Source organism: Bombina bombina, chromosome 5, assembly GCF_027579735.1.
Source record: "Bombina bombina isolate aBomBom1 chromosome 5, aBomBom1.pri, whole genome shotgun sequence".
NCBI lineage: Eukaryota > Metazoa > Chordata > Amphibia > Anura > Bombinatoridae > Bombina > Bombina bombina.
In genome coordinates, this window is record NC_069503.1 from 866,352,223 (window position 1) to 866,376,070 (window position 23,848).

General features: G+C 35.9%; 1 protein-coding gene across 1 annotated transcript in view; it reads left to right on the forward strand.

The window, feature by feature from the left end:
* The window catches only part of MEP1B (meprin A subunit beta), a 129,861-nt gene that overhangs the window by 27,827 nt on the left and 78,186 nt on the right, over positions 1-23,848 (forward strand). Inside the window, exons 3-8 of the mRNA XM_053713136.1 lie at positions 6,226-6,276; positions 6,367-6,410; positions 18,261-18,339; positions 19,197-19,314; positions 20,623-20,801; positions 22,024-22,242. Coding sequence (XP_053569111.1) covers positions 6,226-6,276; positions 6,367-6,410; positions 18,261-18,339; positions 19,197-19,314; positions 20,623-20,801; positions 22,024-22,242 — 690 coding nt within the window. The remainder of the gene's footprint in view (positions 1-6,225; positions 6,277-6,366; positions 6,411-18,260; positions 18,340-19,196; positions 19,315-20,622; positions 20,802-22,023; positions 22,243-23,848) is intronic.

A 23,848-nucleotide genomic window follows, 5' to 3' on the forward strand; every position in this document is an offset into this window, starting at 1 on the left:
GCTAGTATTACAGGTTTTCCTAAACCCAGCGTTATTAGTCAAGAAGTGAGCGTAGAGCAAAATTGTGCTCCATACCACACTCCAATACCAGCGCTGCTTAAGTCAGCGGTGAGCTGGTTGTACGTGCTTGTGCAGGATTTCCCCATAGACATCAATGGGGAGAGCCGGCTGAAAAAAAGTCTAACACCTGCAATAAAGCAGCGTAAAGCTCAGTAACGCAGCCCCATTGATTCCTATGGGGAAACAAAATTTATTTTTACACCTAACACCCTACATTATACTTATTAACCCCTAATCTGCCGCTTCCGGACATCGCCGCCACTATAATAAACATATTAACCGCTAAATCGCTGCACTCCTGCATCGCAAACACTAGTTAAATATTATTAACCCCTAATCTGCCGCCCCTAACATCGCCGCCACCTACCTACATTTAGTAACCCCTATTCTGCCGCCCCCAACGTCGCCGCCACTATACTAAAGTTATTAACCCCTAACCCTAAGTCTAACCCTAACCCCCCTAATTTAAATATAATTCAAATAAATATAAATAAAACTATTAATAACTAAATAATTCCTATTTAAAACTAAATACTTACCTGTAAAATAAACCCTAAGCTAGCTACAATATAATTAATAGTTACATTGTATCTATCTTAGGGTTTATTTTTATTTTACAGGCAAGTTTGTATTTATTTTAACTAGGTAGAATACTTACTAAATAGTTATTAACTATTTACTAACTACCTAGCTAAAATAAATACAAATTTACCTGTAAAATAAAACCTAACCTGCCTTATAATAAAACCTAACCTAACCCTACAATTAAATAAATTCCCTAAATTAAATACAATTAACTAAATTCAATACAATTAGCTAAATAAAAAAATAAAAAACACTAAATTACAGAAAATAAAAAACAAATTACAAGATCTTTAAACTAATTACACCTAATCTAATAGCCCTATCAAAATAAAAAAAGCTCACCCAAAATAAAAAAACCACTAACCTAAACTACCAATAGGCCTTAAAAGGGCCTTTTGCAGGGCATTGCCCCAAAGAAATCAGCTCTTTTACCTGTCAAAAAATACAAACAACCACTCCAACAGTAAAACCCACCACCCACACAACCAACCCCCCCAAATAAAAGCCTAACTTAAAAAAACTAAGCTTCCCATTGCCCTGAAAAGAGCATTTGGATGGGCATTGCCCTTAAAAGGGCATTTAGCTCTATTGCAGCCCAAACCCCTAATCTAAAAATAAAACCCACCCAATACACCCTTAAAAAATCCTAACACTAACCCCTGAAGATCCACTTGCAGTTTTGAAGAGCCGACATTCATCCTCAACGAAGCCAGGAGAAGTCTTCATCCAAGCGGCAAGAAGTCCTCAACGAAGCCGGCAGAAGTGGTCCTCCAGACGGGCAGAAGTCTTCACCCAGACGGCATCTTCTATCTTCATCCTTCTGATGCGGAGCGGCTCCATCTTCAAGACATCCGGCGCAGAGCATCCTCTTCAATCGACGGCTTCTTCTACAATGAAGGTTCCTTTAAATGATGTCATCCAAGATGGCGTCCCTTAGATTCCGATTGGCTGATAGAATTCTATCAGCCAATCGGAATTAAGGTTGAAAAAATCCTATTGGCTGATGCAATCAGCCAATAGGATTGAACTTCAATCATATTGGCTGTTCCAATCAGCCAATAGAATGCAAGCTCAATCCTATTGGCTGATTGGATCACTGATGCTCCGCGCCAGATGTCTTGAAGATGGAGCCGCTCTGCGTCAGAAGGATGAAGATAGAAGATGCCGTCTGGGTGAAGACTTCTGCCCGTCTGGAGGATCACTTCTGCCGGCTTCGTTGAGGACTTCTTGCCGCTTGGATGAAGACTTTACCTGGCTTCATTGAGGATGGATGTCGGCTCTTCAAAAGTGTAAATGGATCTTCGGGGGTTAGTGTTAGGATTTTTTAAGGGTGTATTGGGTGGGTTTTATTTTTAGATTAGGGGTTTGGGCTGCAATAGAGCTAAATGCCCTTTTAAGGGCAAAGCCCATCCAAATGCCCTTTTCAGGGCAATGTGGAGCTTAGGTTTTTTTAGTTAGGCTTTTCTTTGGGGGGTTGGTTGTGTGGGTGGTGGGTGTTACTGCTGGGGTGGCTGTTTTTTTTATTTTTTTTGACAGGTAAAAGAGCTGATTTCTTTGAGGCAATGTCCCGCAAAAGGCCCTTTTAAGAGCTATTGGTAGTTTAGTCTAGTGTTTTTTTTTATTTTAGGTGGGCTTTTTTTATTTTGATAGGGCTATTAGATTAGGTGTAATTAGTTTAAAGATCTTGTAATTTGTTTTTTATTTTCTGTAATTTAGTGTTTGTTTGTTTTTGTAATTTAGCTAATTGTATTGAATTTAGTTAATTGTATTTAATTTAGGGAATTTATTTAATTGTAGGGTTAGGTTAGGTTTTATTGTAAGGCAGGTTAGGTTTTATTTTACAGGTAAATTTGTATTTATTTTAGCTAGGTAGTTATTAAATAGTTAATAACTATTTAGTAACTATTCTACCTAGTTAAAATAAATACAAACTTGCCTGTAAAATAAAAATAAACCCTAAGATAGATACAATGTAACTATTAGTTATATTGTAGCTAGCTTAGGGTTTATTTTACAGGTTAGTATTTAGTTTTAAATAGGAATTATTTCGTTATTAATTGTAGGTTTTATTTAGATTTATTTTAATTATATTTAAGTTAGGGGGTGTTAGGGTTAGGGGTTAATAACTTTAGGGTTAGGTGTAGGGGTTAATAACTTTAGTATAGTGGCGGCAACGTTGGGGGCAGCAGATTAGGGATTAATAAATGTAGATAGGTGGCGGCAATGTTAGGGACAGCAGATTAGGAGTTAATAATATTTAACTAGTGTTTGCGATGCGGGAATGTGCGGCGGTTTAGGGGTTCATATATTTATTATAGTGGCGGCGATGTCGGGAGCGGCAGATTAGGGGTTAATAATTTTGTATTAGTGTTTGCGATGCGGGAGGGCCTCGGTTTAGGAGTTAATAGGTAGTTTATGGGTGTTAGCGTACTTTGTGACAGTTTAGTTATGAATTTTATGCTACAGCTTTGTAGTGTAAAACTCATAACTACTGACTTTAGAATGCATTACGAATCTTGATGGGATAGGGTGTACTGCTCACTTTTGGCCTTCCAGGACAAGCTTGTAACACCGGCGCTATTACAATCCCATTGAAAAAAGACTTTACGCAATTTGTGTAAGTTGTGTAAGTATGATTAAGGCCAAAAAAGTGTGCGGTGCCCCTAAATCTGCAAGACTCGTAATACCAGCGGTAGTGAAAAAGCAGCGTTATAACCTGATAACGCTGCTTTTTCACTATAACACAAAACTCGTAATCTAGACGATTATTAGGGAAGTTGTGAGTGATGCATTCAAAAAAGGACAATAAATTAAACTGCCCCTTAAAAAGGATTAACATCTTAAAAAGGATCAAAATCATTGGTTCATTTATATTTATTTTTACCTGCAAACATCCTCTTATTTTTTTAATTATATTTTTATGCCAACCTCTTGCTCTTTCCCTCAGTAGCAGACTCACAGAGCGGTGTAACAGCTCTCATCCTGTCACATGTGCAGGCAGAACCGCTTGCTGCTTATTTAAATAAGTCCATAAGGCAGCCAATAAAAAAAGATGACTGTTGCAGGTAGAAAAATACATAACAAAGTAAGGTTCTGATCCCTTTTAAAGGGACAGTAAAGTCAAAATTTAAACGTTCATGATTCAGCATGCAATTTTGAACCACCTTCTATTTTTCTTTAGTATCACTTTTGCTTTGTACTCTTGTTATCCTTTGTTGCAGAGTAAACCTAGGTAAGCTTTTAAGCCATTTAAAGAGAAATGTGGTCTAAATATATTATATATTTATATATATATATATATATATATATATATATATATATATATATATATACACATTTCCATACCAAATTTCAAAACTATTTAGACATTTTTTTCATTGTATGTTTTAAAGGGACAGTATACACCAATTTTCAATGGCATGTTACAGGCGCTACTATAAAAAAGAATATGCACAGATACTGATCTAAAAATCCAGTAACCTTTTAAAAACTTTCTTAGAAGCTCCCAGTTTAGCAATGTTGATGAGGTTAGGCTGGGACACCCACTGAAAAGGTCTGGGGAAACACGAAGAGCAAACACTCTGTAAACGAGTGTATACATCTGATACTGTGGGGCATGGTTAGGAGTCTGAAATCTGCACCTTATTAAAAAATAAGCAAACCTATACATTGTTACAAAAACACTCCCAGATGGATCATCTACAAAACATTTATGCAAGCTTCAAAATAAACAGCTTTAACTTAAAGGGACACTGAACCCAATTTTTTTTTTTCTTTCGTGATTCAGAAAGAGCATGCAATTTTAAGCAACTTTATAATTTACTACTATTATCAAATTTCCTTCGTTCTCTTGCTATCTTTATTTGAAAAAGAAGGCATCTAAGCATTTTTTGGTTCAGAACTCTTGACAGCACTTTTTATTGGTGGATGAATTTATCTACCAATCAGCAAGAACAACCCAGGTTGTTCACCAAAAATGGGCCGGCATCTAAACTTATATTCTTGCATTTCAAATAAAGATACCAAGAGAATGAAGAAAATTTGATAATAGGAGTAAATTAGAAAGTTGCTTAAAATGTCATGCTCTATCTGAATCACAAAAGAAAAAATTTGGGTTCCGTGTCCCAGTTTAAAGGGACACTGTACCCAAAATTTTTCTTTCATGATTCACATTGAGCATGACATTTTAAGCAACTTTCTAATTTACTCCTATTATCAAATTTTCTTCAATCTCTTGGTATCTTTATTTAAAATGCAAGAATGTAAGTTTAGATGCCGTGCCATAAGAGTTATGATTATATAATTGAGACTATCCCTAGTGACCTGTTATGTTAATGTTCTGAAATGTTCAAGTTATTTCAAATGTATAATATCAAGCACACATTTTGTTCTATACTCTAGGTATATTGTTGTATTTACCTCTCTGAAGTTGCTGAATTGTTCTCACTCCCACAATGGGTTATGTTATTCACATAGTTTATGCCAATAATTAAGCATGATAATGCTAGGAATTCTGTATATTAGCACTGAAGCTACCCAAATACAATTGTTCAGCATATACCTGACCCTTTTGCAGTGGCTGGCGGCCGAAGCCGTGGAAACGGCACACGGCGATAACTGGTAGTTTTGACACTATACATTCTAACTGACCAGAAGATCCTCTGTGAGGAACACGTTTTTATTTTTGCCATCAGCTAGATAACCTAGTTACAAATATAATTACTAATATAATCTGAACCTAATGGATATCATTCTTGTTTTCTAATACCCAAAAGAACCATCATTTTAAATAAAATGTACCTGTGCAGAGTGCTACTTACTATTGTTTTACACTGATACCAAAAAATGGCTTTGGCCTTAATTCAGTATATTTCATGATAACTGTAAAATATAGCTATAGTGTCGTTCTATTATTCCCATACCTCATTTATTTATCTTACTTAGAACTCAAGAGTGGTCCGAACAATTATTACCTGGGAAAAGAGGAGAAAAAGAGGATAATTGCTTTAAAATGTACAAACATGTTTATACTCTGAATACTGTCTGTATACTCATTGTGAGCATATTCCATGTACAAATGTATACTTTTCATTTATTGTTCTGTTTAAATCCTCAATAAAAAGATTTAAAATAAAAAATAACTGCAACAGCAAATCTACTTCCAAGAACATTGCAAAAGAATAACATCCAGTAAGCAATGAGCTAAAACATGCCCCTGAGTGCATGCTTACATAGAAAAAAACAACTTTTGAAACAAAAGCCTGCAATTAAAAAAGGCACAATGCAGTGGTGCAATACAAGACTTCGAAAAACTTAATTTTCTGTATTTTTAGAAGCAAGTACTAATATTTTTAACTGCTCTTTGTATGGAAATGGTAGTGATGTATCTATATTAAATATAATTACATACATTATTAAAACTTACCTTCACATATATTATTAATAAACACAACATATTTATAAAAAGGGTGTTTGGTGTTTCCTGAAGAGCTATATAAATAAACTAAAACTTGATGTACTGTATATCCTTTATGGTCATTGTTTCATTTAAACCATTAATATCCTTTTTTCATGTTTCAGAAATTGATGTGGATGGAGGAAAAGACTTGGACATTTTTGATATCAATCAAAGTTTGTATATTTTAATTTCTTTCTTTCTTTCTTTCTTTCTTTCCATGTAAAATGTATTTAACTTCAACTTTCTCTTTTTTTTTTCTCCAGATTTGGGTTTAGATCTTTTTGAAGGGGATATTAAAATTGATGAGGTGAGTTTTTGCTTTAATGTACACATTTATGAGTTTAGTTATATTTTGAATATTTGTAAGATCATAAAAAATATGGAATATAATCTATAAATTTGAGTAGTAAATATTTATTAATATTTTGATTAATTAAATCATTATTATGTGTTATGTTAGAATATAAGGAATTCTTTAACAATTTTTGCACTATTGGGGCAAACTGTAGAAAACAACACTTAATGGAAGTAACAAAATTAAAAAGACAAAAATATATAAATATGTTTGTAAAATGTTATTTTTAACATGTTTAAATAAAAAATATCAAACATCAGGATTCTAGCAGTAAAGAAAGTAAATAAGGGAATGGATTGTATCTCCTGTAGTACTATTAAATAGTCCAATAACAAAAAATCTCAGTCAAATAATGATTGTATATGCTGCTTTCATTTTTATTCTATCCTTTTTATTTCCACACACACTTTATACTTCAAAGTTGCAAACTTGACTTTTCCACTATTATTCCATTATTAATTCTAAAAGCTAAGACATTATAATACACAGTTAATTGGAGCCCAAGTTTAATTGAAACTAACAAAAAAGATTATATTGTATTTAATCTATGCTCTTTGCCCATTGTGCTCTTACTTTATTGATTCAAATAAAGACCCCTTGATAAATTTTTACCCATTCTAATACATATCTTAACCAGAGGCATTTTTATATAAACTAAACAAATTGCTACCCTATGTTTCAGTCAGGATCATTCAATCTGATTACCCCTTATCCATCTGTCTACAGACCTTGCAGACTTGAGTTAAACAGATTTAAAAAAAAAAAAAAAAAGTCTATGGTATACTTCTTTAATGAAAGGATGTTGCATAAACTTCCAGCAGAAGTGTGAAAGACTAATAAGAAGAACAAATCTAAAAAAGCTGTAATATGTATATGACATCTAGATTAATCAAAAAGCAATATGGCCTTCTTGGAATTCTGTTCTCTTGGGTCTGCCTAACTGGCCAAATTAATTAGGCACTTTTGCCATTAACTTCAGCCTTTCTTGAATGCAATTTGTTACAAACATGATAGATTTATGATAGATTTATTGTATATTTGTTGGGGTATTCATGTCAATTATTTCTAATTAGAGGCGGTACCATAAAGCAGCAATTAATTACAACTGGAATGCATTTGTAAAGACCGATGCTACCTGAAAACGTTATACATTTAGAAGAAAGCAAACTATATATCAATTAGTAAATGTAATGTATTTATTTTGCAAACAGAAAAAACACACAGAGCGCAACCGCAAATCAAGGTAAAAGTTTTAATGTTGAATATGGCGCTATCAAACTGATTGCACTTACAAGATGTCTGTAAAAATGTTGCCTTTGATATATAATTTCACCGGCTGCACCAAAGTCTTTGTCACCACTTCTGACGTTACTTCAACTCCTTTCTCCTGTATCCCAGCATGTGTGTGAAGGACAGTGGCGCTGATGCAAATCACTCTCGGCGGCAGTCTATTTTAACAGCAATTAGTGCATGTGAAGATAAAAAGTCTGTAATGCTGTCCTTTGTCCTCCGTCTACGCGTTTCATCCGATTGATACGGACTTTCTCAAGACCCTGGACTTGAGAAAGTCCGTATCAATCGGATGAAACGCGTAGACGGAGGACAAAGGACAGCATTACAGACTTTTTATCTTCACATGCACTAATTGCTGTTAAAATAGACTGCCGCCGAGAGTGATTTGCATCAGCGCCACTATCCTTCACACACATGCTGGGATACAGGAGAAAGTAGTTGAAGTAACGTCAGAAGTGGTGACAAAGACTTTGGTGCAGCCGGTGAAATTATATATCAAAGGCAACATTTTTACAGACATCTTGTAAGTGCAATCAGTTTGATAGCGCCATATTCAACATTAAAACTTTTACCTTGAGTTGCGGTTGCGCTCTGTGTGTTTTTTCTGTTTGCAGTATCGATTGGGCCGGGCGCTCTTTAGCGTCCAGTAACTAAGACAGCAGCACCGCACTCAAGAACAGAGAGAGGAGGAAGCCGGACTACATGAGACAGAGCGTTTAACGTGGATACTATTCTACCATACTCCTTGAGTCATTAAGGTAACATGAATTTATGTAACAAATAGATACACATACGGTTACAGTATCAAGTGTATAAGCAAGTGTGTGATACATACCAATATTTATGGTTACAATTGAAATGTTGGTTTCGGTTTGATCTTTAATTAAGTTTTTCTGCCAAGCAGCTCATTCTGATCAGTTTATATGAAAGATTTTTTATAAGTAATTTGTATTTATCAGATGTGCTGGGGGACTCAAGGAAATTAATTACAACTTATCTGAGCCCCAGCAGTTTTTAGTCAGTTAGCGCAGTGGTAGGGAGGGAAGTGTTTAATGTATTTATTTTGTCTTAAACATTTGTGCACATATCTCTACTTCTCTTTTCTTAATTTGCTCTGGATCATGATATAGTTAAAGGGATATGAAATCCAATTTTTCTTTCATGATTTAGGTAGAGCATGCAATTTTAAGCAACTTTATAATTTACTCATATTATCAATTTTTCTTCATTCGCTTGGAAGCCACCAATCAACAAGCGCTATCCAGGGTGCTAACCAAAAATGGGCTGACTCCATTTCTGCTTTTTCAAATAAAGATACCAAGAGAATGAAGAAAATTTGATAATAGGAGTACATAAAAAATTACTTAAAACTGCATGTTCTATCTGAATCCTGAAATAAAACATTTTGGGCTTCATATCCCTTTAATATTCTGGTCTTAAATTATACAGGAATTGTCAAGAGAAAGCATTTTCTCCCAGACACAGAGATCCTGCCCTGGGTGAATGGGGTGATGGAAAAGGGTAGTAGCTGGGTAGTTGTGGCCATGTGATATCTGATATCAGAAAGTTCTGTTGCTTACAGAGTCTGTGGTAATAGCTTCTCTTCTGTAACTTACTTCATCTGCCTAGGAAATGAGGTGTAGAGTACTGTTGTTGAGGTATAAAAATCCTGCATTGTCATGTGATTGTCAGATGTTTCTGTTTTCTTAAAAAGAGCAGGATATCTCCGGATATTCGTGAATAAACTCTGCAGTATTATTCTCGCTTTGGGATTGCTTTTCCTTAATTTGTAATTTTTCACAACAACTATAAAGATATCAATAAATACTATAATCTCTCTTAGTATGCACTGAGATAGCAGTATGTGACCAAATAGAAACACAATGCAAATTGGAGTGTATGTCTCGTGCTACTGCTGCCATTCACAATGACTGCTCAGTCTTGTCTATCTAAGTGATATTTATTTCAGCAGTCTATCCAATGCATGTGTTTAGATCTCCATGCACCTTTCAAGATAATATTTTAAGAAGCTCCCTTAAAACAGCTCGATGGTATTTATGGTTAGTTTTGTATATGGAGACTTTCCTTAAAGGGACAGTCTACTTGTCAATTTTTATTGTTTAAAAAGATAGATAATCCCATTAATACCAATCCCCCTGTTTTTCATAACCAACACTGTTACATTCATATACTTTTCACCTCTATGATTACCTGGTATTTAAGCCTCTGCAGACTGCCCTCTTATTTCTGTACTTTTTACAAATTTGTATTTTAGTCAATTAGTGCTAGCTCATGCAAAAATCTATGGTAGTGAGCTCAGTATTATCTATATGGCACACGTGAACTAGCACTGCCTGACTGTGAAAAGCTAATGAAATAAGAGGCGGCCTGCAGGGGCTTAGAAAAAGGCAGATATTTAGAGGTTTAGCGGTTATAAAGTATATTATTAATATAACAATGTTGGTTATTCAAAGTTGGGGAATGGGTAGTAAAGGCATTCACTATCTTTTTAAACAATAAAAAAATCAAGTAGACTGTCCAATTAATGACAAGGTTTCAAACAATGTTCTAAGTCTGTACATTACCTGTCCTGCAAGATTAGTCTCAAAGGTAATGTTATCCATTTAAAGAGACAGTCTAATCAAAATTAAACTTTTGTGATTCAGATAGAACAATATTAAGCAACTTTCTAATTTACTCCTATTATAATTTTTTCTTCGTTCTTGGTATCTTTATTTGAAAAGCAGGAATGTAAGGTTAGGAGCCGGCCCATTTTTGGTTCAGGACACTGGGTGGCACTTGCCGATTGGTTTCTACCTATCTCTGCTGAAGTCAGGGATGATATAAGGTTAGGCTTGGGGAAGTCTCCACTATACTCTTCAACAGAACTGCAAAACCCACAATTTTTACTTCCTTTTAATTGAAGAACCCCTTTCGTTATTCCTAAAAAACATAATTCCTTAATATTCCTGTTATTGTTCCTTTCAAAAAGTGATAACAAGAAATGCCCTAAAGACCTTTCTTTTATATGTTTTCATTTACACTCATTCTGAGATTGTGTGAGGTTCATACAGTAAACTAAACCAGTATCCCAACAAGCACACTACGTTTTGCAGTTACTGGTAATAAATTGAACTAGGGCTTATTGCTTTATTACATACTAACCTAATATGTAGTTAACCTTTTATTATGTCCTGTAGTTTTACTTCCTTTTCACATTTAAATAACAATTATGACTTTTATTGCTCTTATAAATTAAGTAGATATATTGACTTCTAAAATAAGTTAATGTTTGTATTTATTGTTTTTATAAATGTGTTGATTTGTTAATTAAGATTATTTTATGAGTCAAATTCCTTAAAGGGACATTTCAGACAAAATTTAAATGCACATAGATGAATTACATCTTTGAATAGAAACATATCAGCTATATACATGTAATAGCAAAAATGCTTCAAGTAAAAGTTATCAGTTTTAGCATTAACAATTTATCTGCACGTGCATGTGACGCATAGCTAGATTTTGTCAGTGCACCATGATTTTAAATACTTCAGCTGCTCATAGCACCAGTGGGGCTTGTATTATGTCAGGAATTAACAGATTGAGTCATTACCAGAAGGTACAAGCATCTTAGGCTTCTAAGCAAATGCTGTGTTTAAAATGATGGTGCACAGTGCATGCTTAAAGGGACAGTCAAGTCCAAATAAACCTTTCATGTTTCAAATAGGGCATGTAATCTTAAACAACTTTCCAATTTACTTTTTAGCACCAATTTTGCTTTGTTCTCTTGGTATTCTTAGTCGAAAGCTAAACCTAGGAAGGCTCATATGCTAATTTCTAAGCCCTTGAAGGCCGCCTCTTATCACATGCTTTTTTATTTGCTTTTCACATGGGAGAGCATGGCTTGTGGCAGACACTGCACTAATTGGCTAAAATGAAAGTCAATCTATACTATAATTATAAAATGTCCGTCTCCGTCAGCAGTTGTGCACGCATCCATATGGAATGTTGGCAGCACGAGGCAGCCAACAGAATGTTGGCTGCGCTTGCAGCCAAAATAATTCACCTGGATGCAGTGAAGCTGCAACCAGTTGGATTCCAAAAATGGCAGGGTGTTGAAAGAATCCGATTCTTTTGCCACCCTGGCATTTTCAGAATCCACTGGGATGCAGGGAAGGCAAACGGAACATTACAAAAAAAAAACACGTCCCGCACGAAGTATAACAAAAAAAAACTCCCACACAAAGTATTAACACCTAAATCGCAAACCCACACATCGCAAAATAATAAAGTAATTAACCCCTAATCCGCAAATAACCTAACATATTAATCCCTTAACCGTCAACCGCCCTACCTAATTACCCTATTAACCCCTAAACCACAAAACCCCCACATCGCAATAAACCTAATTACCCTATTAACCCCTTAAACCGCCAAAACCCACAACGCAAATAACTAATTCAATTACAAAGCTCCCTAACCTAACACCCCCTAAATTAAACCCAATTACCTAAATGAAAAATACAAAATTACAATTAAAATAAAAAACCTAACATTACTTTAAAAATAAAAAAAACAACTAAGTTTAAATTAAACTGAAATTACAAAAAATAAAAAAGTCCAACATAACAGAAAATAAACAAATTATCAAAAATAAAAAAATAAACTTAATCCCTATGAAAATAAAAAAGTCCCCCCCAAAATAAAAACACCCCCTAATCTAATGCTAAACTACCAATAGCCCTTAAAAGGGATTTTTGCAGGGCATTACCCTAAGTTAAACAGCTCTTTTACAGTTACAAAAAAATTCTAAGTACCCCCTAACAGTAAAACCCACCACCCACCAAACCCCCCAAAATAAATAAACCTAACACTAAAAAACCTAAACTACCCATTGCCCAGAAAAGGGCATTTGTATGGGCATTGCCCTTAAAAGGGCATTTAGCTCTTTTGCTGCCCTTAAAAGGGCATTTAGCGCTTTTAAGAATTGCCCATCCCTAATCTAAATTAAACAAACCCCCAAATTTTTTTTAAAAAAAAACCTAAGTCTAACCCCCAGGTTGGTACTCACAGTTCCTGAAGTCCGATGGAGAAGGTTCTGTTCCAGGCGGTGAAGTCTTCCAAGCGGCGACCTCTTCTTTCTTCTTCTTTCTTCAAGTCGGCGGGAAGTGGAGGGCGGGGCTGAAGACCGATGACCGCGGAGCTGAAGACCGGCGACCCTGGAACTGAAGACTGGTGACTGCGGAGCCATGGAGCATGGAGGATCCTCTTCATACGGTCTCCGCCGTACACTGAATAGTGAATTCAAGGTACGCGACTAAAGATGGCGTCCCTTGAATTCCTATTGGCTGATTTGATTCTTCAAATTCAAATTAGCCAACAGGATGAGAGCTACTGAAATCCTATTAGATAATTTAAACAGCCAATAGGACTTCAGTAGCTCTCATCCTGTTGGCTGATTTGAATTTGAAGAATCAAATCAGCCAAAAGGAATTCAAGGGACGACATCTTTAATCCCGTACCTTGAATTCACTATTCAGTGTACGGTGGCGATTGGAAGAAGAGGATCCTCCACGTTCCATGGCTCCACGGTCGCAGGTCTTCATTTCCCAAGGTCGTCGGTCTTCAGTTCCACTGTCCTGGATGAAGAAAGAAGAGGTCCCTGCTTGGAAGATGTCGGCCGCTTGGAAGAAGACTTCAACGCCTAGAAGAGGACCTTCTCTGCCGGACTTCAGAAACCGTGAGTACCAACCTGGGGGTTAGACTTCGTTTAAAAAAAAATAAAAAATTTAGATTAGGGATGGGCAGCAAAAGTGCTGAATGCCCTTTACAGTGCAATGCCCATACAAATGCCCTTTTAAGGGCAATGGAAAGTTTAGGTTTTTTAGTGTTAGTTTTTTTATTTTGGGGGGTTGGGTGGGTGGTGGGTTTTACTGTTAGGAGGGACTTTGTTTATTTTTAATGTAAAAGAGCTGTTTAACCTTGGGCAATGCCCTACAAAAAGCCCTTTTAAGGGCTATTTGTAGTTTAGCATTAGATTAGGGGGTGTTTTTATTTTGGGGGGCTTTTTTATTTTCATAGGGATTAGGTTTAATTTTTTTTAAATTTGATAATTTTGTTTTTTATTTTCTGTAATATTAGATTTTTTTATTTTCTGTAATTTTAGCTTAATTTAAACTTCGGTTTAATTTTTAATTTTTGGGTGCCCATACAAATGCCCTTTTCAGGGCAATGGCTAGTTTAGGTTTTTTAGTGTTAGGTTTATTTATTTTGGGGGGTTTGGTGGGGGGTGGTTTTTACTGTTAGGGGGGACTTAGAATTGTTTGTAACTGCAAAAGTGTTTTAAGGGCTATTGGTAGTTTAGCATTAGATTAGGGGGTGTTTTTATTGTGGGGGGCTTTTTTATTTTCATAGGGATTAGATTTAATTTTTTTATTTTTGATAAGGTGTTTATTTTTTCTGTAGTTCTATTTTTTTATTTTTTTTGTATTTACAACACATAGACTGCCCTCTGGGCAGGCTTACCAACTAGTAGATAATAAATAAAATGTCATGTGATCGGGGGGCTGTCAGAAGATGCTTAGATACAAGTTAATCACAGAGGTAAAACGTATATTAATATAACATTGTTGGTTATGCAAAACTGGGGAATGGGTAATAAAAGCATTATCTATCTTTTTAAACAACAACAATTCTGGTATTGACTGTCCCTTTAAATACACTTTTGAAACAGCTATAGATTTTACTAGAAGTATTTTTGCTAATACATGTATATTACAAAAATGCTTCTATTAAAAAAGTTTATGTAACCGTGTGGATTCCATTTTTGGATGAAATGTCCCTTTAATCTTTATACTATCTGTATTTCTCAATGGATAATATTAACAAGACTGGACAAGTACCCTGGATAATTTTTAACATGGTTCTTAACATGAAACTCTCATAATAATCAATTTAAGTACCACAAACATACTACAATAAACACTGTCAGGAGGTATTTTAAGGGAGTTTACTGGGCAGCTGATCATCTTTGAAAACTCATCAGGAGTGACTGGCTACAGAACGCCTAGTCACTGGGAGCAGTGGCGTAGCGTGGGTTGTCAGCGCCCAGGGCAAGGCAAGTATTGAGCCCCCTAACCCATTAGCACTGACTGAGTCTCTTTCACTACTACAGTAGGGATTGACTATAGTACCTCACTGTACCACCTCTGTATTGTATCTCACTATACCACCTCACTATTGTACCCTCTAGCCCCCAATTCAGAATTCCTCAGTGCTCTAATTATGAAATAGTTACAAAAAGTATGTGAGAAAAACAATACACATATAAATAAAAAAGACAAGATGAACCTTGCATGTATAAATATATATTACCCATCTTATAGCTATAAAGTATGGGAGTCTGCACAATATAAAGTATGGGAGTCTGCACAATATAAAGTATGGGAGTCTGCACAATATAGAGTATGGGAGTCTGCACAATATAGAGTATGGGAGTCTGCACAATATAGAGTATGGGAGTCTGGACAATATGGAGTATGGGAGTCTGGACAATATAGAGTATGGGAGTCTGCACAATTTAGAGTATGGGAGTCTGCACAATTTAGAGTATGGGAGTCTGCACAATACAGAGTATGGGATTCTGCACAATATAGAGTTTGGGAGTCTGCACAATATAGAGTTTGGGAGTCTGCACAATATAGAGTTTGGGAGTCTGCACAATATAGAGTTTGGGAGTCTGCACAATATAGAGTATGGGAGTCTGCACAATATAGAGTATGGGAGTCTGCACAATTTAGAGTTTGGGAGTCTGCACAATAGAGAGTTTGGGAGTCTGCACAATAGAGAGTTTGTGAGTCTGCACAATAGAGAGTTTGGGAGTCTGCACAATAGAGAGTTTGGGAGTCTGCACAATAGAGAGTTTGGGAGTCTGCACAATATAAAGTTTGGGAGTCTGCACAATATAGAGTATAGGAGTCTGCACAATATAGAGTTTGGGAGTCTGCACAATAGAGAGTTTGGGGTCTGCACAATAGTGGCATAGCGTGGTTTGTCAGCGCCCAGGGCAAGGCAAGTATTGAGCCCCCTAACTGATTAGCACTGACTGAGTCTCTTTCACCACTACAGTAGGGATTGACTATAGTACCTCACTGTACCACCTCTGTATTGTATCTCACTATACCACCTCACTATTGTACCCTCTAGCCCCCCAATTCAGAATTCCGCAGTGCTCTAATTATGAAATATCTAAAAAAGTATGTGAGAAAAACAATACACATATAAATAAAAAAGACAAGATGAACCTTGCATGTATAAATATATATTACCCATCTTATAGCTATAAAGTATGGGAGTCTGCACAATATAAAGTATGGGAGTCTGCACAATATAGAGTATGGGAGTCTGCACAATATAGAGTATGGCAGTCTGCACAATATAGAGTATGAGAATCTGCACAATATAGAGTATGGGAGTCTGCACAATATGGAGTATGGGAGTCTGTACAATATAGAGTATGGGAGTCTGTACAATATAGAGTATGGGAGTCTGCACAATAGAGAGTTTGGGAGTCTGCACAATAGAGAGTATGGGATTCTGCACAATATAGAGTTTGGGTGTCTGCACAATATAGAGTTTGGGAGTCTGCACAATATAGAGTATGGGAGTCTGCACAATATAGAGTATGGGAGTCTGCACAATTTAGAGTATGGGAGTCTGCACAATTTAGAGTTTGGGAGTCTGCACAATAGAGAGTTTGGGAGTCTGCACAATAGAGAGTTTGTGAGTCTGCACAATAGAGAGTTTGTGAGTCTGCACAATAGAGAGTTTGGGAGTCTGCACAATATAGAGTATAGGAGTCTGCACAATATAGAGTTTGGGAGTCTGCACAATATAGAGTTTGGGAGTCCGCACAATATAGAGTTTAGGAGTCGGCACAATATAGATTTTAGGAGTCTGTACAATATAGAGTTTGGGAGTCTGCACAATATAGAGTTTAGGGGTCTGCACAATATAAAGTATGGGAGTCTGCACAATATAAAGTTTGGGAGTCTGCACAATATAAATTATGGGAGTCTGCACAATATATAGTTTGGGAGTCTGCACAATATAAAGTATGGGAGTCTGCACAATATAAAGTATGGGAGTCTGCACAATATAAAGTTTGGGAGTCTGCACAATATAAAGTACGGAGTCTGCACAACTCACCTATATCATGTCTGCTGCTATGTCTCACACTGCACTAGAGCTCAGGAAGAGGGAGAAAAGTCTAGAGACAAATGCAGTAACTATATACATTTAGCTATAACAGAACAGTGACATCTAGAGGTAGAAATAAAAAGTGCAGGCACAAACCACCAGGATGATCACTTCCTCCCGGCGCTGCATGTGAGACACTCAGTGAAATCGGTGGTGGAGACTGGAGAGCGCACCTCATGATAAGGGGATGGCTCTTTAATTTTTTTTCTACTTTATATATTAATTGAGAATGAAGTATCTTTAATGGGATTTAGTGTCCCAGGTTAGTGCTGTATTAGCCTATATACAAATTACTTTATGATGAAACACGTTAAAGACTGTATATACAAGTAACTGCTGTTTAGTGCATATACATTTTTGAGATCTGTACAGTTATGTTTTGTGAAGCCCTGTGGAGTGAGTGTCTCTTGATTGAATTTCTATTAGAATAAGAATATCTAGCCAGAAATTGGTGGATGAGGCTTTTTTTCTAGTGCCTTTGAGTGTACTAGATATGGAATTACATTGACACACTAGGGAATATCTCCATCCTATACCCTTTAGATGTGATGATTTGGCACAAATTGAAAATATAAGAACTCCATTTGGACTAATATTTCTCTCTTCTCCATACACCAAGGCTCTTGTCAGACTATTGGTGGTGAACAAAGAACTGATTTTATTATCTTTTTTATGGGCCTCTTATATGCTTTCTATCCACTTTATTTTTGGTCTAATTTGAACACAATGGACTTTTTAATCATAGAAATTCTCTTTAATTGTATCCTTTAGGATACTATCTAATTTTTTTGGTGAACACAAAGGGGTTGATTTATCAAGCTGCACCGCAGCTCGCCTCTGGCATGCTGAATTCTGCTGCTGGAATTCAGCATTACACATGAGCACTATTTTGCGCTTGCGTGCAATCCCGCCCCCTGCCCGCGCACAGCCAATCACGCGTGGGCAGGAGCTGTAAATCTCCCCAGTTGGATGAGACCGGGGAGAATGAAATTCGCCACCTCAAAGGTTAGGGATGCAGAGGTCTGATGACCGCTGCTTCTTAAATACGGACTGCAGGTTCTCTTGTGAGAACCTGCAGTCGTAGGCAGGCGAAGCCTGCTAAAGGGGCTGATAAATCAACACCAAAGTAGCCTAAAACACAGGAGATAAATATCCAAACTTACTAATGTCAGTGTTTGCAAAAAACATACAGCACTTATTTTGCCTCTTACCATTCAAATTATATTGTGTGTGCTTTTTTTTATCATACAGATAAAGGAAAGAAACTCAATCATTGGTGACCAATACAGATGGCCAATACCAGTTCCATATTTTTTGGAGGACAGCTTGGGTGAGTTTAAACCCTTTTCTTGCTCTCAGTAGTACGTTGTATAAGATTAACTTGTTAAACTAGTTAGTATAAATAACAGCATTAGTAAAAAAAAGAGACAAGAATTGCTTACATTTCCATATGAATTATTGTTTTGATTGTAGAAGGATCAGTACCACAATCTCTTATTACACTAAGAGCTACTGAAATGGTAACCAATAAAAAAAAAACATTAAGAAACCAGTTGTCATATTGTTACAGTATATAAAGAAAATGATTCCATCTTCATAGCATTTTTGCCCAAGTTAAATTTGTAATTGAAGATTTCACAGAACAGTGGAATGTGTATAATATTTTCTTACAGTGATAACTATGACAAGCAGATATATTAATCTACCAATATGTATTCATTAAAGGGACAAAAATGTGCAAAAGGAAAAGACTCTGATGTGTTAGAGCGTTTTTATTGCTGCTCTAATTCTTGCATTTAGCTATGTGTTTAACCCCTGAGTAGTTAAAGTCAGCTCCATATTAGCAATGCTAACCCTAGCTGAGTACATCTGGGGAGCCCAAGAAAAGAGGCATATGTGTAAAGCCACCAATCGCCAGCAAGTTCTCAGTAGTGCATTGCTTTTCCTGATCCTACCTAGGTAGGATTTCCAACAAAGGATACCAAGAGAACAAAGTAAATTTCCTAACAGAAATAATCAGAAAAGTCTGTTAAAATTGTACGATAATTAAATTAAATTTGGATTTGATGTCCCTTTAAAACCATAAACTTTCTGTTAATACCATTATTATTTATATGCTATACATATTACACATGAATAAAAGGTGAGCAATATGATCAGATCATTAGCTTGGCTTTTGTTTTTCAGAAATTAATGCTAAAGCGCTTGTTCTGGAAGCATTTGAACGTTACCGACTTAAAACATGCATTGATTTCAAGCCTTGGGAAGGAGAACCTAACTACATCTCTGTGTTCAAGGACAGTGGGTATGAGAGATGTTAAATTGATATTTTGAGTCTTAAAACATTCCGAAACTACAGGTTTTTTTGCAGGTTATGTTATTAATTTCTTTTTAAAGCCCTTTAAGTTACTTATTTTGGAACTGGTAGAAGAACAATATTTGAAATAAAAAATATATGTATTACTTCTCTTGCACTTTTTTTCCCAAGAGGGTCTAGAGATCTTGATGCACACGTTTTTGTTTCAACCAATAATCAACAGTGTATAAATAATAAAAAACATGAAATCACACAACATATTTATCTTTTTAAATATAAAACAATAATAAAATGAAACTTTAAGTCTGGGTTTTCAGCTGAGGGGCCATACAGGACTTTTTCACATGCAGGAGTCGGACTGAGAAGAAATGTTAGAAATTGTATTAATCAAAAATATATCAACTTTCATATTAAATGGTTAACTTATAGCAAAGTACGTGGCATTGCTACTGCCTGCAGCAGTTCTACAAACCTACATATGCATACACTCTGAAACACTAAACTGGAATAGGATTGACTAAGCTGTAGAGAAGATCTTGGGTTAGACACAAACAGACTTTTTAGCAAAGTATGGGACCATGCTGTTATGAGAGTGGTTTTTAATCTAAAAAAAGCAAACAATTAAGGCAAGTTATTGCCAACACACTCCTAATCTTTACCTTAAAGGGACATGGAACCCAAAAAATTATTCAGATAGAGCATACCGTTTTAAATAGCTTTCAAATTTACTGCTATTATCTAATTTACTTCATTCTCTTGGTATCCTTTGTTGAAGAAGAAGCAATGCACTACTGGATGCTTGCTGGGAACCAATAACATAAGGTATATATGTGCAGCCATCAATTAACAGCTCCTGAGCTAACCTATGTACCTAGGTATCCTTTTCAACAAAGGATATCAAGAGAACAAAACAAACTAATAGCAATAAATTGGAAAGCTGTTTAAAATCACACGGCCTAGCCGAATCATGAAAGAAAAAAATTGGACTGAGGAAGTCCTCCAACTTATCAGAGTATTTTTTAGTTACTAAAAACTGTTTAATCCCAACAAAATGCTATTTATGAAATAAAAAAAAAATGTTATACAATATTTTATTTAAATTAAGTTCTCCATCAGTTTATGGTGCTTTCATCTTCTTTTTTTAAAGTAACCTTCACGTTATTCTTCTGTATAAAATAAATCTTTTCAGCGTATACAATGCAACTACTCTTTACTGACCTTGTTATAGGAAACTGTGTGTAAAGATATTGTTGTAACACTATCTTTAAAATAAGCTAGTACCATTTGTATCATTAGATGTTACTCATATGTTGGGAACTTACGCAGAGGAAAACAACAGCTATCTTTGGGAACTAACTGCGATAGGATAGCTACTATTCAGCACGAGTTCCTTCATTCACTGGGATTCTGGCATGAGCAGTCACGTTCTGACCGAGATGACTATGTCAGCATTATCTGGGAGAAGATTCAGTCTGGTAATACTGTGTCTCTGCTTCATATAAATCAATCAGCTGACACATCATAATGTTATGAAGTATAAACTAAATTTTAGACTTTATTGCCAAATTACTATTCTTTTCAGCATTTTCTTGTGTAATTCAATCAATATAATGTATTTGAGAAAGTCACAAAAAATTAGGGCTGCTAACCTATAAAAGGGGATATTTAAGCATGGCACTTGCATATACAGGTATTGTACTACATGTAGACTGTATGTGTATCCCTAAATCCCTCATATATTTACATTTATATCACTGTTTTATGAAAAAATATAGTCCTTGGGATGTTAGAATTTAAAAGAAAAATGAATGACACACAAATTACACAAAATAATAATTTCACCACAATTTGTAAACTAAATCATTTTTATCATCCTTACATAAAACATGTGATACACATTCCACACCAAACAGAACAGCAGAGCTGTTATAAACAACAATTGTAAATTAAAGGGCCATGAAACCCAACATTTTTCTTTCATGATTCAGGTAGACCACACAGTTTTAAACAACTTTACAATTTACTTTTATTATCTAATTTGCTTTATTCTCTTGGTATCATTTGTTGAAAAGCATATCTAGGTAGGCTCAGGAGTTTGGAGCTAGCTACTGATTAGTGGCTGAACTTTTATTCCTATTTTCATTTGCTTACCAATGTGTTCCGACAGCTCTCAGGAGTGCATTGCTGCTTGTTCAATAAAAGATACTAAAAGAATAAAGCAAAATTGATAACAGAAGTAAATTGGAAAGTTGTTTAAAAATGTATAATCTATCTGAATCAGAAAATAAAAAATTGGGTTTTATGTCCCTTTAAAGTTGAGACTTATCAAAAAGAAATTGTTCACAATTTATTATACTTGAACAGAAAACCTATTGTCTTACTATGTTTGTATTTCATATAAACCAACTCACACAACTATTGCATCTAATTTTGCTGTAATTGTATTGTATGTTTCGCTCTGCACTATTTGCATCTATCTCTCTTTAGTTACGTATACACAATTTATGATATGCCTCATGAAGAAATACAATTAAAGACAATATTGTAATTTGGTATGTGTGACCTTTATATTAGCAGTACAAGTACATTATAAAATGTGGTATTTTATAGCGGTAATTAACAAGATACATCAATAAATTGAGATAACCTATTTAAATGAGATAAAAGGAAGTACCTAAATGATATTCCTTTTTACAGGGCGTGAGAACAATTTTAATAAATACAATGATACCCGATCCAGCGCCTTAAATGTCCCTTATGACTACACATCTGTTATGCACTATAGCAAGACGGCTTTTCAAAATGGCTCCGATCCAACCATTGTAACGAGGATTGCAGACTTCAGTGATGTCATTGGACAGCGTATGGACTTCAGTGACTATGATCTCCAAAAATTGAATCGCTTATATAACTGCTGTAAGTTTTTGTCTCTTGTTTACCAAAATAACTTTTTATGCTTTGTTTTGTCATATATTTTTTTATTTTAAAGGGACGGACAGTCTACACCAGAATTTATATTGTTTAACAAGATAGATAATCCCTTTATAACCCAATCCCTAGTTTTGCATAACCAACACAGCTATATTAAAACACTTTTTACCTCTGTGATTGCCTTGTAAATAAGCCTCTGCAGACTGCTCCCTTATTTCAGTTCTTTTGACAGACTTGCATTTTAGCCAATCAGTGCTTACGCATAGGTAACTCCACATGCGTGAGCACAATGTTGTCTATATGACACACCTGAACTAACTCGCTCTAGTGGTGAAAAACAGTCAAAATGCATTCAGATAAGAGGCGGCCTTCAAGGTCTATTAAATTAGCATATGAACCTTCTAGGTTTAGCATTTAACTAAGAATACCAAGAGAACAAAGCAAAATTGGTGATAAAAGTAAAATGGAAAGTTGTTGAAAATTACATGCCCTATCTGATTGATGAAAGTTTATTTTGGACTAGACTGTCCCTTTAAATCAGTTTATCCACTCGTTCATATAATAATAGCAGAATGATTGCACATCATTTATATCTTGTCCTCATCTGAAAACCTTACTTCTATACATTTTTACATGAGCATAAACACAATTACTGACATCATTAATCGGCGGCAAGCAAGTTATTTGTTATCAGAGTAAATAATGGCAGTTATTTTATTGTCCTTTTAGCAAGATAAAAAATACGGAAGCAGGAAATAAAATAATTTTTTTATTTGCAGATAACAGCAGATGTAATCTTTGTTTCCCTTTAAATCGTTATTTTCAATACAGTGCAATATGCTGCATAAATGGGGACATACATAGGGGCCTATTTAATAAAGGTCTGTCGGACCTGATCAGACAGTGCGGATCAGGTCTGACAGACCTTGCTGAATATGGAAAGCAATACGCTCTCCGTATTCAGCATTGCAACGCCGCCCCCTGCAGATTTGCAGCCAATCGGCCGCCAGCAGGGGATGTCAGTCAACCGGATTGTACTCAATTGGGTTGAATTGCGGCTATGTCTGTCCGTCTGCTCAGAGCAGGCGGACAGGTTATGGTTCCGGGTGGTAAATCGCCATAGAACAAGCCACTGAGCTGTTGTTCGTTCCTGGTAGAGCGCTTCTCTCTTTGTATGCAAATGATTATGACCCTGGGGAAGTCTCCCTATGGGTGATGGGGGAAACCAGACGTGGACTCCTTGCCCAGTGTGCTTAGAGGAATGTGGCTGCACCTCACTGACGAGGCCCATAGGAGGCCGAAACGATCGTCTGGGGTTGTCATGTTCCTTGTTCAGAGGAGAATTGCCTGGTATTTCGGGGCTGGACTGACCTTACTTGGCGGGATCAGACTGATATACTTCAGGAAAGTTTTCTTCTGTGAAAAGCACACTGGTCTAAAAGAGGCTGCTTCCGGGTGGTAAATCGCCATAGAACAAGCCACTGAGCTGTTGTTCGTTCCTGGTAGAGCGCGTCTCTCTTTGTATGCAAATGATTATTACCCTGGGGAAGTCTCCCTATGGGTGATGGGGGAAACCAGACGTGGACTCCTT